The sequence below is a fragment of the Heterodontus francisci genome, chromosome 30 (assembly GCF_036365525.1).
Source record: "Heterodontus francisci isolate sHetFra1 chromosome 30, sHetFra1.hap1, whole genome shotgun sequence".
Taxonomy (NCBI): Eukaryota; Metazoa; Chordata; class Chondrichthyes; order Heterodontiformes; family Heterodontidae; genus Heterodontus; species Heterodontus francisci.
The window spans coordinates 56240191-56254805 of record NC_090400.1 but is presented as its reverse complement, the minus strand read 5'-3'; the positions used below and the strand labels follow the sequence as shown (position 1 = coordinate 56254805).

Below are 14615 nucleotides of genomic sequence, written 5' to 3'. Positions count from 1 at the left end.
ATTATGTGTAAACTCTAGGTTAAAAGTGTTTATCCCATCTATGCCAGTTTCCATTCATTAATAAAATTCCAGGAGTCAGTGCATAGGAATTTAAAATGATACCTTACATGAACTAGCTGCAATTAGTTGTACTGTTTATAACAGAACAAGGTACACTCAGTTCTTGTTAATGCTATGATCCATTAGAAATTAAATTAGACAAGCTTGTCAGTAATAAAAGACAACTTTACAGGAAATCAACCTTACAACAAAGCTGTAGTGTACAGCATCCTTCTTTAAGTTAACTCAAAAAATATATACACTTTTGTTTTGTCAAACAGAATACGCAGTCGAAGCATGCTATGAAGTCAGCCCTGGCAGAAATATAATGAATTATAAATCTAAGTTAAAAGTTTATATTAGATGGCTCTCGGTTCTAACATGAATACCAGGTCACAAAGGCCATAGCCCAAAAGTTGATTGCTTTTATATAAACTTTGCAGCTTTGGCAACACTCAAGTCAACCCTGGGTTCAGAAGAATCGTCATATCTGACTCTAAACATCAACTCTGTTTCCCTCTCCACAGGTGCTGCCAGACCTGCTGAGTATTTCCAACACTTTGTTTTTATTGCAGATTTCCAGCAGACACAGTACTTTGCTTTTATTTTACTGTTTTTAGTGATATTGGTTGAGGAATAAATATTGGCCAGGACTCCCATGCTCTTATTCAAAATAGTGCCATGGGATCTTTTACATCCACCTGAGATAGCAAAATGGACCTCAGTTTAAAGTCTCATCTGAAAGTGACAGCTTCAAACAGGGTAACAGTCCCTCAGTACTTCACTGGAGTGAAGGCAGCCTAGATTTTGTGCTCAGGTCTCTGGACCCTTCGACTCAGACACTAAGCCACAGGTGCACCTGCGGCATATCCAAAACCTGCCACTCAAACTTTCATTTTCAGGGGTTTTTTTTAAAAACAATTACCTCATTAAACTTTTGGGCCAAACATTCTGCACAAATTCTTCGAACAGACCACATGCAAATAGCACAGTCGTGGACTCTACACAATTTATTTTACTGGGGGGAAAAAAAAGGTAAATTATCAGATAAAACATCCACAAGAGAAACTATGCTGGAAGCAACCAAGCTCCAGGCTTTTACCACTTCCCAATAAAAGACAGGCAATGCAAGCAGAGGTATCCTTTGTAGGTAATTTAGAACAGCTATTTGCCCGCACATGCCAATTCAAAGGATCCTCAATGTAAAAGGGTATCTCTACAAAGGCCGAAGGCAAGAAGTGGTCACCTGGGTGCCTGACCAACCTCTCCAAGCAAGATACTCAGAAGTTTGTCCCTTAAGAAATCGGTGTCTTCTGGCTACTGGTGACAAATTCAGGGGGAAGAGATCAAAGTGACAAACCAATATTAAAGTGCAGCAGCCACCAGGTGGTTTATGACCAACATTCTGCCCCTAAAGAAAAACACTTAGCCATCTCGTCACATCAGAGACAAGCAGTGGATTTTGTTTCCAGTTCTATCCAATTTGAGAGCCAGCTATTCTGTGGGGTTCAGGTAGTCTTCCAGATACATATATGTGGTGCTCCAGCTAAAAGCACAGAGATCCTCCAACAGGGAATCTATCTTCCACTAGTCTACCAAAACTTCAGAGCACCTATCCCAGTTGATTTTTACAGATTGCTACAGAGCACAGTTGCCAACACACAGGCATCCTCTGCAGATTTGAGGGATCCTTCACCATGAGAAGCAAGTCATCAGCACAAACTTAAAGAACTGCCTCCATATCCAGTTCACACATCAGATAGGTGCTCTGAATTGTTACTAGACTAGGTTAATACTTCAAAATCTGTTTTAACTAAATATTGTCCACTTCCTGCAATTCTATTGCAAGTTTCTAAACATAAAGGAATTTTTTGCAGCCCCAAGTACAAACAGAAAAAAGTGTTCATAAGCAAAATTAATATTTCCTTTAATTTTATTGTACTATTCAGTGATCACCAGTATGATTGCTTCAAAGTTTCTGTTGTTAGATCTAGTTTTCTAAAATTAAATTATTTCTGGCTGTCCATTGCAATTGCAATGACCAAAGGCTGTTCATCTATGCTGCTGCTTATGGCAAGGGAGGCAGATTCCTACATGACATCTAAAATAAATGCAGACAATATGACTACTCCACCAGTCCCTGCAAAGCAGACAGAAATATAAATATTTGAGACTGCAGAGCTAGCTTGCATTAATCAAGAGTCAAAATGAAGCAGCTGAGTTTCCATAATGGCCAAATCACTTAACGAGACATACAATTAAAATGTTGCAATTCTGATGAGCAATGACACTGAGCAAACCATCTGCAGTTTCCAGCTTCATTTAGTATCTCATATTGGGGAACAAAGGAGACTGTCCAAGATACCCCAAGAGAATCACACCTCTGCCTGGCTGGTTAACAATAAAAATTGAGTAAATATTACTTACATCTTTTCCATCTAGTAGATCTTTGCATTTCTCATTCCTGTTGTAGCTACTTGACACCTCGGGGTGGACACAGGTGTGATCTCTGCTAGACAGGATAGTCATCCGAACACATGAGTAATTTGTACGACGCAGTTCACGAGTGACTTGCGTTATCTGCTTGTGCGTACGAGTCCCAAAAAATATCTTTGGGACTTGTGGTTTCCCATTATTCTTCCCTTTTGCACCATCTTCATTTTTTCCTCTCGTCTTTGCACTAGTGCAAGTACAGAGAGTACAGGGGCTAGGCACCTGTAAGGGAAAGTAAGCAAACAATTTAATATCACTGCATATATATTTACTTTTTTATTTAGAGATACAGCACTGAAACAGGCCCTCCGGCCCACCTAGTCTGTGCCGACCATCAACCACCCATTTATACTAATCCTACACTAATTCCATATTCCTACCACATCCCCACCTGTCCCTATATTTCCCTACCAATACTAGGGGCAATTTATAATGGCCAATTTACCCATCAACCTGCAAGTTTTTGGCATGTGGGAGGAAACCGGAGCACCCGGAGGAAACCCACGCAGACACAGGGAGAACTTGCAAACTCCACACAGGCAGTACCCAGAATTGAACCCGGGTCGCTGGAGCTGTGAGGCTGCGGTGCTAACCACTGCGCCACTGTGCCGCCCATATCTGGAATAATCTGAAGCGCAAAATGTGACTATTACATTACAGTTTACATTTTAATCATTCCATTAATATTTTAAATATAATTGGAATTTTGTTAGCTTTACATCTGTATGGTGATATGATATAAAAGGACTATGTTAATTGTATGAACAGAAAATAAAACAGTACAAACCAAGATACAGCTGGTAATTAATTTACAGTATCTTGGAATTCAGAAAAAGCAACTACTCCTCCTATAATTTATACAGATCAATATCTTCCAAAGAGTTACTGTACTAGTCTTGATGGTATTTTCATGGAATGTGGACGTCGCTGGCATGGCCAGCATTTGTTGCCCATCCCTAATTGCCCTTGAGAAGGTGGTGGTGAGCCACCTTCTTGAACCGTTGCAGTCCTATCTGGTGCGGGTACACCCACAGTGCTGTTAGGGAGGGAGTTCCAGAATTTTGATTCAGTCATAGCATAAAAAACTACACAAATGTCTTCAATCCCATTAATGAAGCTCTAATTCTTAGCAGGATTACCCAAGTAAACAGTACATAATAATGTTTTGGCAGAAGCCCACTGGTCCATCTAGCCTACCTTTCAAATTCTATTTGTTTCTGTACTGTGTTTCTGCAACTAAAAAATTCAGTAAATTTTTTTAAATTGAAATTCATCCAGACCTTTTTTTCTATAAAATAAAATGCCTGTTCCACCACCCCAGGTGGTAATCTATTCCACAATTTAAAGTTGTTTAAATTTCCTATCATCTTATGATACCTTTCACTTTAAATTGTTTCCCAAGTCCCCAAATCATGTACCTAGAACAACTTGCCTGGATCCAGAAAGTAAAATCTAATGATGGACCATTACTCCTCATAAGTGAGTCCAAAGTTCAAAAATCAACCTCTTAGCCTTCTCCAGTCTCTCACCAATAATCCCACATCAGGCCAAAGTACCAAACACAGTACTCACAAGGCCAGATACAACTTCAACATCACTTCCTCAGACGAGGTAAATCATACACTTAGCAATACATCCCAACATTTTAGTTGCTTTATTACACTGCCTACAAATACTGGAAGTTTTAACAATCTATCCACCAAAACTCCAAAATCTCTTTCCTGCTCCATTAACACATGCACATTGCCACTCAACATGTAATCCACGTTCCTTTACTCAATTTCATTGCTTTACACATATGCTGCAGCAGCCCATTCACCTAGCTTTCCCAGATTCTTTTGGGTTATTGCACATTAATTATCATTGGCCACTGCACCCAATTTGGTATTATGAAAATTTAGATAGTTCATACAAAATAGTCTGCTCTAAATCATTGATACAGCATCAGGGAATGTGGTGGCGTAGTGGTAATGTCACTGGATTAGTAACCCAGAGGTCCAGGCTAATGCCTGGATCTTGTATGCTAGGCTCAAGTCCCACCATGGCAGCTTATGGAATTTAAATTCAATTAATTAATTAAAAAATCTGGAATTGAATGCTAGTCTCAGTAATGGTGCCATAAAACTATCATTGATTGTCCTTTTATTGTCACTAATGTCCTTTAGGGAAGGAAATCTGCCATCCTTACCCAATCACTGTAATAGAGTCATTTATAGCACAGAAGGAGGCCATTTGGCAAACCGAGTCCATGCCAGCTCTCCACAGAGCTATGCTATCAATCCCATTCCCCAGCTCGATCCCCGTAGTCCTGCAAGTCTATTTCTCTCAACTGGCCATCCAACTAAGTCCATGACAGTTTCTGCTTCCACCATATTGGTGGGCAGCGAGTTCCAGAGCATTACCACCTGCTGCATAAAAAATGTGCTTCCTCAGATCCCCCCTGCATCTTTTGCCCAAAATTTTCAATGAGTCCCCCTCGTCCTTGTACCATCAGTTAATGGGAACAGCGAAGTCGGTCATAATCTTGTACACTTCTATTAAATCACCCCTCAATCTCCTAAGGAGATCAAATCCAGCTTTTCCAACCTAACCGTGTAACGGATTCCAGTGATGGAGGATTTCATTCTGGTAAATTTCCTCTGCATCCTCTCAAGGACCCTCACATCCTTCCTAAAGTATGGTGACCAGAACTGGACACAACACTCCAGCTGGGGCCTAACCCCACAGCTTTATAAAGGTTCAGCATAACTTCCCTGCTTTTGTATTCAATGCCTCTATTTAGAAATCCCAAGATCCCATATTCTTTACTAATCACTCTCTCAATATGTCCTGCCACCTTCAAAGATCACTGCACATGCACCCCCAGGTCCCTCTGTTCCTGCACTCTTTGGAACGGTACCATTAAGTCTGTATTGCCTCTCCCCATTCCTTCTGCCAAAATGCATTACCTCATATTAGTCAGTATTAAATTCCATCTGCCACCTCTCTGCCCATTCTGCTAGCCTATGTCCTGTTGTAGGCAGTTCAGATCATCCTCGCTGTTTGCTGCACCTCCAAGTTTGGTATCGTCAGCAATTGTTTATAGATTCTACTCTATATTTCAAGATCCAATACACTCATCAAAAAAGCACTGGTCCCAACACCAACAGTGAGGAACACCACTGTCTATACCATCCTCCAGTCTGAAAAGCAACCATTTATTACGACTTGTCGTTTTCTAGCCAAAAGCCAATTGTTATCCAATTGGACAATGACCCTCCTATTGCATGACCTTCAGTTTTCTTAACCAGCCTTTTATGTGGTACCTTATCAAATGCTTTCTTAAAACCCATATAAATAACATCGACCACATTCCCTTCATCAATCTGTTCTGTTACCTCATCAAAAAAGCCAATTAGATTTGTCAAGCATGATCTGCCTTTTACAAATCCATGTTGACTATCCTTAATTAACTCGAACCTCTAAGTGTCTGTTGCTATTTTCCCTGATTATTGTTTCTAAAACCTGACCCACCGCTGATATTAAACTAACTAGCCTGTAGTTGCTAGGACTATACCTACACGTTTTCTTGAATAAGGGCGTCACATTTGCCACTCTAAACCTCTGGCAGCTCCCCCACATCCAGGAAAGATCGGAAGATTACAGCAAGCCTTCCGCTATCTCCATCCCCACTTCCTTTAGCAACCTGGGATGCAAGCCATCTGGACCAGGTGACTTATCTACCCCTAAGCATAACCAACCTCTTCAGTACCTCCCCCCTCTCAATTTTTATCCTCTCCACTGCCTCTACTCTCTCCCCTTCTACTGATATTTTGTAAGCCTCCATTTCCTGAGTGAACATGATGCAAAGCACTCATTAAATATATTAGCCTTGCCCCGCACCTCTAAGCATATATTACCCTCTCTGTCCCTAATAGGCCCTATTCCTGCGCCTACTACTCGTTTACTATTTACATACCAGTAGAAGATCTTTGGGTTCCCTTCTATGTTGACTGCCATTCTATTTTCATATTCTCTCTTTGTTTTATTTTCCTTTTCACCTCCCCTCTCAACTTATTGTATAGGGTCTGGTTTTCACTTGATGAGTTGACCTGACATGCATCATACACTTTTTTTTGTTTCATCACCTCTATCTCCCTTGTCAATCAAGGACCCCTGTTCTTGGTTCCCCTACCTTTCACCCTTGTTGGAATGTTCCTAGCCTGTACCTGAAGCATCTCTTCGTTAAAGATAACCCATTATTCATTATACAGCTCTTCCTGCCAGTCTTCAGTTCCATTCTACCCTGGCTAGATCCTCTCACACAGTGTTGAAATTAGCCCTTTTCCAACCTAGACATTCCATCGTATTTTGTTCCTTGCTTTTCTGTATTACTGGTCTAAACCTCATGATACGATGATCACTCTTACCCAAATGCGCCCCCAGAGACACTTGGTCCACATAGCCCGCCTCATTTCCCAGCACCAGATCCAGCAATGCCGCTTCTAGTTGGGCTGAGAACATACTGACCAAAGAAGTTCTCCTGAACACATTTTAGAAATTCCTCCCCCCTCCTTACCCTTTACTCTGAAATTATATTTGGATAGTTAAAGTCCCCCAATATCACCACTCTATAGTTCTTGCACATCTGAGAGATTTCCCTGCAGATTTGCTCCCTTCTCTCTCACTACTTGGAGGCCTATATAATACCCCTAGTAGTGTGATCATACCCTTTAGGCGCCCCAACTCCAACCAAATGGATTCTGTCCTTTTCCCTTATCCTCCCTTTCCAGCACTACAATGCCTTCCCTCATCAGGACTGCCACCCCACCTCCTTTTTCCCTTCTCTATCTTTTCTGAACATTTTAGATCATTGTATATTGAGTGCCCAGTCCTTGCCATTTTTAAGCCACATTTCCATTATTCCCACTACATCATATTCCCATACTGCTATTTGTGCTGGTAGCTCACTAACCTTATTCACCACACTTTGTGCGTTTACACACATGCATTGTAATCCTGTCTTTGAATTCCTCGTAGTCCTTCGCAGTCCACTCCTGTCTAATATGGAACTACTCCCTTCTCTGGTACGGTCGAACACTCTCACTCTGACCCCACCTAATACTTTACTATTTCCTACTCAAGTGCTATAGGTCTCTTCCAACTCTGTGTATCTTGGTGTTTCTCTCTTGTATTATCTCCTGGTTCCCACACCCCTGCCAAGTTAATTTAAACCCTTCCCAAGCACTAGCAAATCGACCCGCAAGGAAATTTGTCCCAGCTCTGTTCAGGTGCAACCCATCTGGCCTGTACAGGTCCCACCTTCTCCAGAACTGGTCCCAATGCCCCAGGAATCTAAAGCCTGCCCTCCTGCACCATCTTTCCAGCCATGCATTCATCTGCACTCTCCTCCTACTTCTATACTCACTTGTGCATGGTACGGAGAGTAATCCGGAGATTACTACTTTTGAGATCCTGCTTTCTAATCGCTTACCTAACTCACTAAACTCTTTCTGCAGGACCACATCCCTCTTCCTACCCATGTCATTGGTACCAATGTGGACCATGACTTCTGGCTGTTCACCCTCCCCCATTCAGGGTGTGCTGCAGCCCTTTGGTGACATCCTTTACCCTGGCACCAGGGAGGCAACACACCATCCTGGATTCACATCTGTGGCCACAGAAACATCTGTCTGTTTCCCTGACTATCGAACCTCCTATCACTATCGCTCTTCCAGTCTTCTTTGTATCCCTGCACAGCTGAGCCAACTTCCCACACATATGGTTATCCAGAACCTGAGAAGTGTCCTGGAGTTCCCACATAGCAGAGGATGTTCACTGCAGAGGTTGAGGCAGCCCTACCATTCCTCTATCTATTAGATAATAAACCTTGGTACTACAAATAAACCCTGCTCCTACCAATACGACTAAACTTAACCAATGCTAAAACAATACCAATAGTATTAATAACGTCACCAATAGTAATAACTAGTGATAACTAGGAAATACTCCCAGCCAATCTAATGAGATTTGCTATTGGTAAACCTTACTACAGCTAATAAAACCTTACAATCACCCAAATTTTGACAGATATATATGAGAAAAATACTTATCAACTACCTGTTTTCCTGTGTCCTCAAACTTTGAATTTTTTTCCTCTCAGAATACGGTTGGGCTGCTCTGGAGCTACAGACTGGATTGGCTAGGATAGCCCTTTTAAACTCCTCGCTAGTCTTGCTTCTTCCCATCACTGCAGCCTCTCTTTTAAACTCCTCGCTGGTCTGGCCTACATGTGACTCCAGACCCACAGCAATGTGGTTGACTCTCAACTGCCCTACGAAATGGCCTAGTAAGCCAGCCAGTCAGTTGTCAAGGGCAATTAGGGATGGGCAACAAATGCTAGCGACGCCCACATCCAATAAAATAATTTTAAAAAGCTTCCCAAGCACCAACCCAGGTACGACACTACTGGCAATTAGTTTCCACTCTGGCACCTCCACATATGCCACCATCCTTTACTGTATGCCTTTCAGTCATGTATTAATCCAGCCTAATACTCACACCTTAGAATGTCTGTAATATACGATAGCGTCGATGTCCTTCTGAAATCCAGATAGCTATCATCCACTGCCTCAGCCTTATCCAACAATTCTGTAATCTCCTCAAAAGTACTCCAGTAAATAGTCCTACTGATGACAGTTTCATTTCCAAACCTCCTGAGATGTGCAATATACTCCATTCCTCTTATTGTCTAAATCTTATACAAGGAATTTCTGTAGGCTTTGCATTTTAGTAAAGTCTGAAAAGAAATACTACAGCAGTTTGAGTGTGAAAGCTACATCATGACATTTGTGGAGGTTGTCTTTAGTTGGGATAACAGCACGACAGAGAAAGATAAAGGGATTACTGAGATAGAAATATAAAAGGGGGGGGGGGAAAAAGAGAGAAAGTGAGGGGAAGCGAATAAAAGCACAGGAACAAGTGCAAGAGAGGGGGAGCAGGAGCGTTCTCTGCCAAGTTACCACTCTTCATGAGTCTAAACTGGGATGTTGAATGACTGTTCAGCTGTAGGGGACATTATGCACACACACTTTTCATCCGGAGCAGGAGAGCATCCTAGGCCCAACCATCTTCAGCTGCTTCATCAATGACATCGCCTTCATTATAAGGTTAGAAGTGCAGACGTTTGATGATTGTACGATGTTCATTACCATTTGCAACTCATCAGATACTGAAGCAGTCAGTGTCCATATGCAGCAAGACCTAGACAACATTCAGGCTTGGGATGATAAGTGGTAAGTAACATTCACGCCACACAAGTGCCGGGCAATGACCATTGCCAACAAGAGAAAACCTAACCATTTCCCTTTGACATTTACAACAGCATTACCATTGCTGAATTTCTCCACTAACATCCTGGGGGTTACCACTGACCAGCAACTGAACTGGAGTAGCCACATAAATATTGTGGCTACAAGGGCAGGTCAGAGGGTGGAAATTCTGCATCAGGTAACTCACCTCCTGACTCCCCAAAGCGTGTCCACCATCTACAAGGCACAGGTCAGGAGTGTGATGGAATACTCTCCACTTGCTGGATGAGTGCGGCTCCAACACCACGCAGGAAGCTGGACACCATCCAGGACAAAGCAACCCACTTGATCGGCACCCCATTCACCACCTTAAGCATTCTTTCCCTCCACAACCGAAGCACAATGGCAGCAGTGCATACCATCTACAATATGCACTGCAGCAACTCAACACGCCTCCTTCAACAGCACCTTCCAAGCCCACAACCGCTTCCAGCTAGAGGGACAAGGGCAGTAGATGCATAGGAACACCATCATTTGAAAGTTCCCCTCCAAGCCACACACCATCCTGACTTGGAAATATCTCACCATTCCTTCACTGTCACTGGATCAAAATCCGAAACTCCCTTCCTAACTGCACTGCGGGTGTACCCACACCAGATGAACTGCAGCAGTTCAAGAAGGCAGCTCACCACCACCTTCTCAAGGGCAATTAGGGATGGGCAACAAATGCTGGCCTTGCCAATGACGCCCACATCCCATGAAACAAACATTAAAAAAAAAAGGAACCCTTGCTGAATTTTCTTTTTCAAGCCCAAAGGCTTTGCATCACAAATCAAGATTTTTTCATCCTTAAATTGTTTTCAAGGAGTTTTCATACTTTCATAGTATAAAGTTCAACTAAAATCTATAAAGCTTTAACACGCACTATTTCATTATACACACATCACTTTTCTCTTGTATTTCAAATAACGCAATGAGGAAAAATACAAGACAGCAAGAGTTGAAATACAAAACACATTTCAGTCCATTTATTTTCTAACATTTTGAAGTTAAAATTATAACTTTACTCTTGGATTTTAAAATTCATTTTGGCATACCTTTCAGATTTCTAAATCCTTTTTTAAGGACTTAACACATATTAACACACATCATATCAACTAACCGGAGAAGTTAGCTGACATTTGTAAAATAGTTCATAGTTCTGGAAGAACCTAGCACTATCAGCTTGAACTCTACAGATTTATAATTCTTTTACAGTACTGGTGTGCAGCCTCAGATAGACACCCCGTTCGCCCTCCATCAACTGGACCCCAGTGTGTAAACATGTCTAGGTAATAAAAGTAGGGGGATGTTCCCTGTATTTGCATTCTCCCAATTAAACATTGAAGCCCGGCAGCTCCCGACTTGCAGCACAGCTTTATTCTCCCAAATATTGACTGTAAACATGCAAAATGTAAAATATTCTCTATTCTTTTAACAAATTGGAGAAAACGAACCTAGTCGACCAATAAAAAATGTGAAATATTAACATTAAGAGCTCTTGGGAAAAAAAAACAGCAGTCAGGAAAATTTTCAAGCTATTGTGTTCAGAGATTTACCCTGTTGCTGTTCTGTGCTATCCAACTCCAACCAGACCATACTCAAATAGAAAGAAACACTCCTTCCTTTTAAACCAGTAAGATCATTCACCAGCAACAAATGCTAAATCACTATTTGGGTTATGGCATAATACTAAGGATCAACTTGTTTTTTAGCCTCTGATCTGTGGAAAACCAAGTTCAAATTACCCACCATTCCACTCAACCTTGTCTGCCATTAAATATTACAATACATAAAAGAATAGGGGTAAATGTGACCCATCCTGTGCTGTCAGTTACTGGAATAAAAGGTTCATTGATGTGCCAAATAAACAGCCGTTCAAAGCAGCTAATGTTACATCGGTGCAGGAACTCTAACATTCTCCTCTCAGGTTGCCAATGACATCAGATTTTGTTACATTACATTGGCACACTAAATAGCCTGATCGAAATATCCTGCCTCATATTGAATAATTACTTATTCATCGCAAGGATAAAAAGAATTATGAATGGGACTCTTGTCAGCAGAAAGCCAGGAATCAGCTGACACATGGGCTTAAGCTATATGTGCTGTGATGTTGGACAAGTTTGTGCCTGTATAGTAATACTTGTCGCTTGAAATGAAAACTGCAGCAAGCCTTTGAGTCCTCCATTTGTTTAGAGTCCACAGCACAGGTATGATTCTGATAACATGGCACTCAAAAAGTTACAAGTAACAATGCATTGAATTGAGTTCAATTGGCTATACAAAATTCATAATGGAAACAAACTGTTTCTCAATTTAAGTTGTGTTTAAGTTACTTAATTTCAAAACTATTTGCAAAGAGCTTTCAATCAACCAGGAAAGGGCAGAGTAAAGTTAAGAAACAAATATCTTTTGTTATATTTAACCTATGCACTCTCCCCGATCCATAATTTTCTCCACTTCACGCAAACATCTTCTGCTAAGAGGAGAGTCAATCCAGCTACTGATTTAATCATGTGCTTTGAAAAATATTTTGTTTTCAATTCCAGATCACCTTGAATGTCACTGACGTCAATGGTGTGGAAAACCCTTCAACATCAGTAATACTGCATGCTTAATCCATGGTAGGGATTACTGTAGCGGCAAGTCAGTCTATTCATTATTAAACAGACTGAAAACATTTCTTTGTTCTGCTACAAAACAGAGAATTAATATTTAGCATACATGGCATTACAGCCCTCTCCATTCCATTTATTTCATATTTTTTGGTTGATAATCACCAATCAAATTTTTTGTACATTTCATGTGCTGGTAATAGAATCAGGATTAAAAGACAATTTTCTATATTGTATAACATTGCCAAAAACAACCAAGCATGATAAGATACTTCACTAGTTGATTTTTAGTTGCAAATGAATAATGCCTAATTTGCTTAACAGTGCCTGTATCCAAGACAATGAAAATGCTGGTTATTTGGCTGGTTATTTAAATTATCCTTCATGTTTATGGAACACAATATTATCCAAATCAAAGTGAAGCTATCAGTATTGTGAATCCTGTCCTAGAACGCCTCACGAGCAGGTTTAGCAGGGCACAATATTAGGTACCTTTCTTTTTGTGGTAAATATCAATGATTTAGACTTAAATGTAGGAGACATTAAGAAGCTTGCAGCTGATACAAAAATTGGCCACGTGGTTGATCATGAGAAAGAAGGCTGTAGACTGCAGGAAGATATCGATAGACTGGTCAAGTGGATAGAAAAGCGGCGAATGGAATTCAATCAGGAGGTGTGAGGTAATGCATTTGGGGAGGGAAACAAGGCAAGGGAATACACAATGGTAGGATACTGAAGTGTAGAGGGAGAGAGAGAGCTTGGAGTGCATGTCCACAGATTCCTGAGGTAGCAGAACAGATAGATAAGGTGGTTAAGAAGGCAAAAGGGATACTTTCCTTTATTTTATTAGCCAAGGCATCAAACATAAGAGCAGAGAGGTTATGCGAGAATTGTATAAAATACTAATTAGGCTGCAGCTAGAGTACTGTGTACATTTCTGGTCACCATACTACAGGAAGGATGTGATTGCACTAGAGAGAGTACATAGGAGATTTAAGAGAATGTTGCCAGGACAAGAGAATTTTGGGTATGAAGAAAGAATGGGTAGACTGGGTTTTTTTTCTTTGGAAGAGGAAGCTGAGGAAAGATTAATTGAGGTATGTAAAATTATGAGGGGCCTAGATATCTCTGTTAGCAGAGTGGTCATTATCCAGGGGCACAGATTTAAAGTAATTAGAAGGATTAGAGGGGAGTAGAGGAAAATTTCTTTTTCAGCCAGGGGGTCTGGATCTCATTGCCTGAAAGGGTGGTGGAAGCAGAAACCCTCACCACATTTAAAAAGTACTTGGATTTGCATTTGAAGTGCAAAACCTACAAGGCTGCAGACCAAAAGTGAGATTAGTCTGGATAGCTGTTTTTTGGTCAGCACAGACATAATGGACTGAATGGCCCCCTTCTGTGCTGTAAATTTCTATGATTCTATAGCACGTGATTGCCAGAAATATTTTTATTTTACAAGCCAGGGCCAAACAATACTGTGCAGTTTTGGTTCCCCTATAAAAAGAGCATTGAAGCATTGACGAGAGCTCAAAAGGAGGACTAAGATGATCCTGGGACTTCAGGCATAAACTATTAAGAAAGACTCAAGGAATTTTTATAGAAAAGAAGGGTGAAAGGGCACATAATACTTAAAAGGGGCACATATAGCCTGGACTTAAACAGGTTATTTAATTTGGAATAAAAAACAGAAAATGCTGAAAATACTCAGCAGGTCTGGCAGCATCTGAGAAGAGAGAAACAAAAAGTTAATCGTTCAGGTCAATGACCTTCCATCAGAATTTGGATTGTAATTGCAGAGCTATAGGATCAAAGTTCAAAATTAACTTACATCTATCAAGAAACTTCCTTTCCCCGCTCTCAAAAAATAAAGTGTGAGAAATTGACTCCGAGCAAAAGCAGTTGATAGTACTTCAATTAACTCCTTCAAAAATAAAACGCGGTATTCATATCTACAAAAGCAAAATTGTGCGGATGCTGGACATCTGAAATAACAGAAAATGCTGCAAACAGCAGGTCAAGCAGCATCTGAAGAGAGGAAAATATTAAACTTTTCAGGTCAATGACTTATCAGCAGACTGAAAAATGTTAGAGATTAAGCTTTTAAACAAATAAGCAGGTAGGGAAGCAGGGTGGGGGA

At 40.9% G+C, this 14615-nt stretch overlaps 1 protein-coding gene across 16 annotated transcripts in view; it reads right to left on the bottom strand.

Annotated features, from left to right (window-relative positions):
- Positions 1-14615, bottom strand: part of brip1 (BRCA1 interacting helicase 1) — a 643193-nt gene that overhangs the window by 594912 nt on the left and 33666 nt on the right. For all 16 annotated transcript variants that reach the window (XR_010968792.1, XR_010968793.1, XR_010968791.1 and 13 more), the window contains exon 7: positions 2467-2754. Coding sequence is in view for 10 of the 16 variants with exons in the window: in XM_068010724.1 (XP_067866825.1) it covers positions 2467-2754 (288 nt within the window). In the remaining 6 variants the exon portion in view is untranslated. The remainder of the gene's footprint in view (positions 1-2466; positions 2755-14615) is intronic.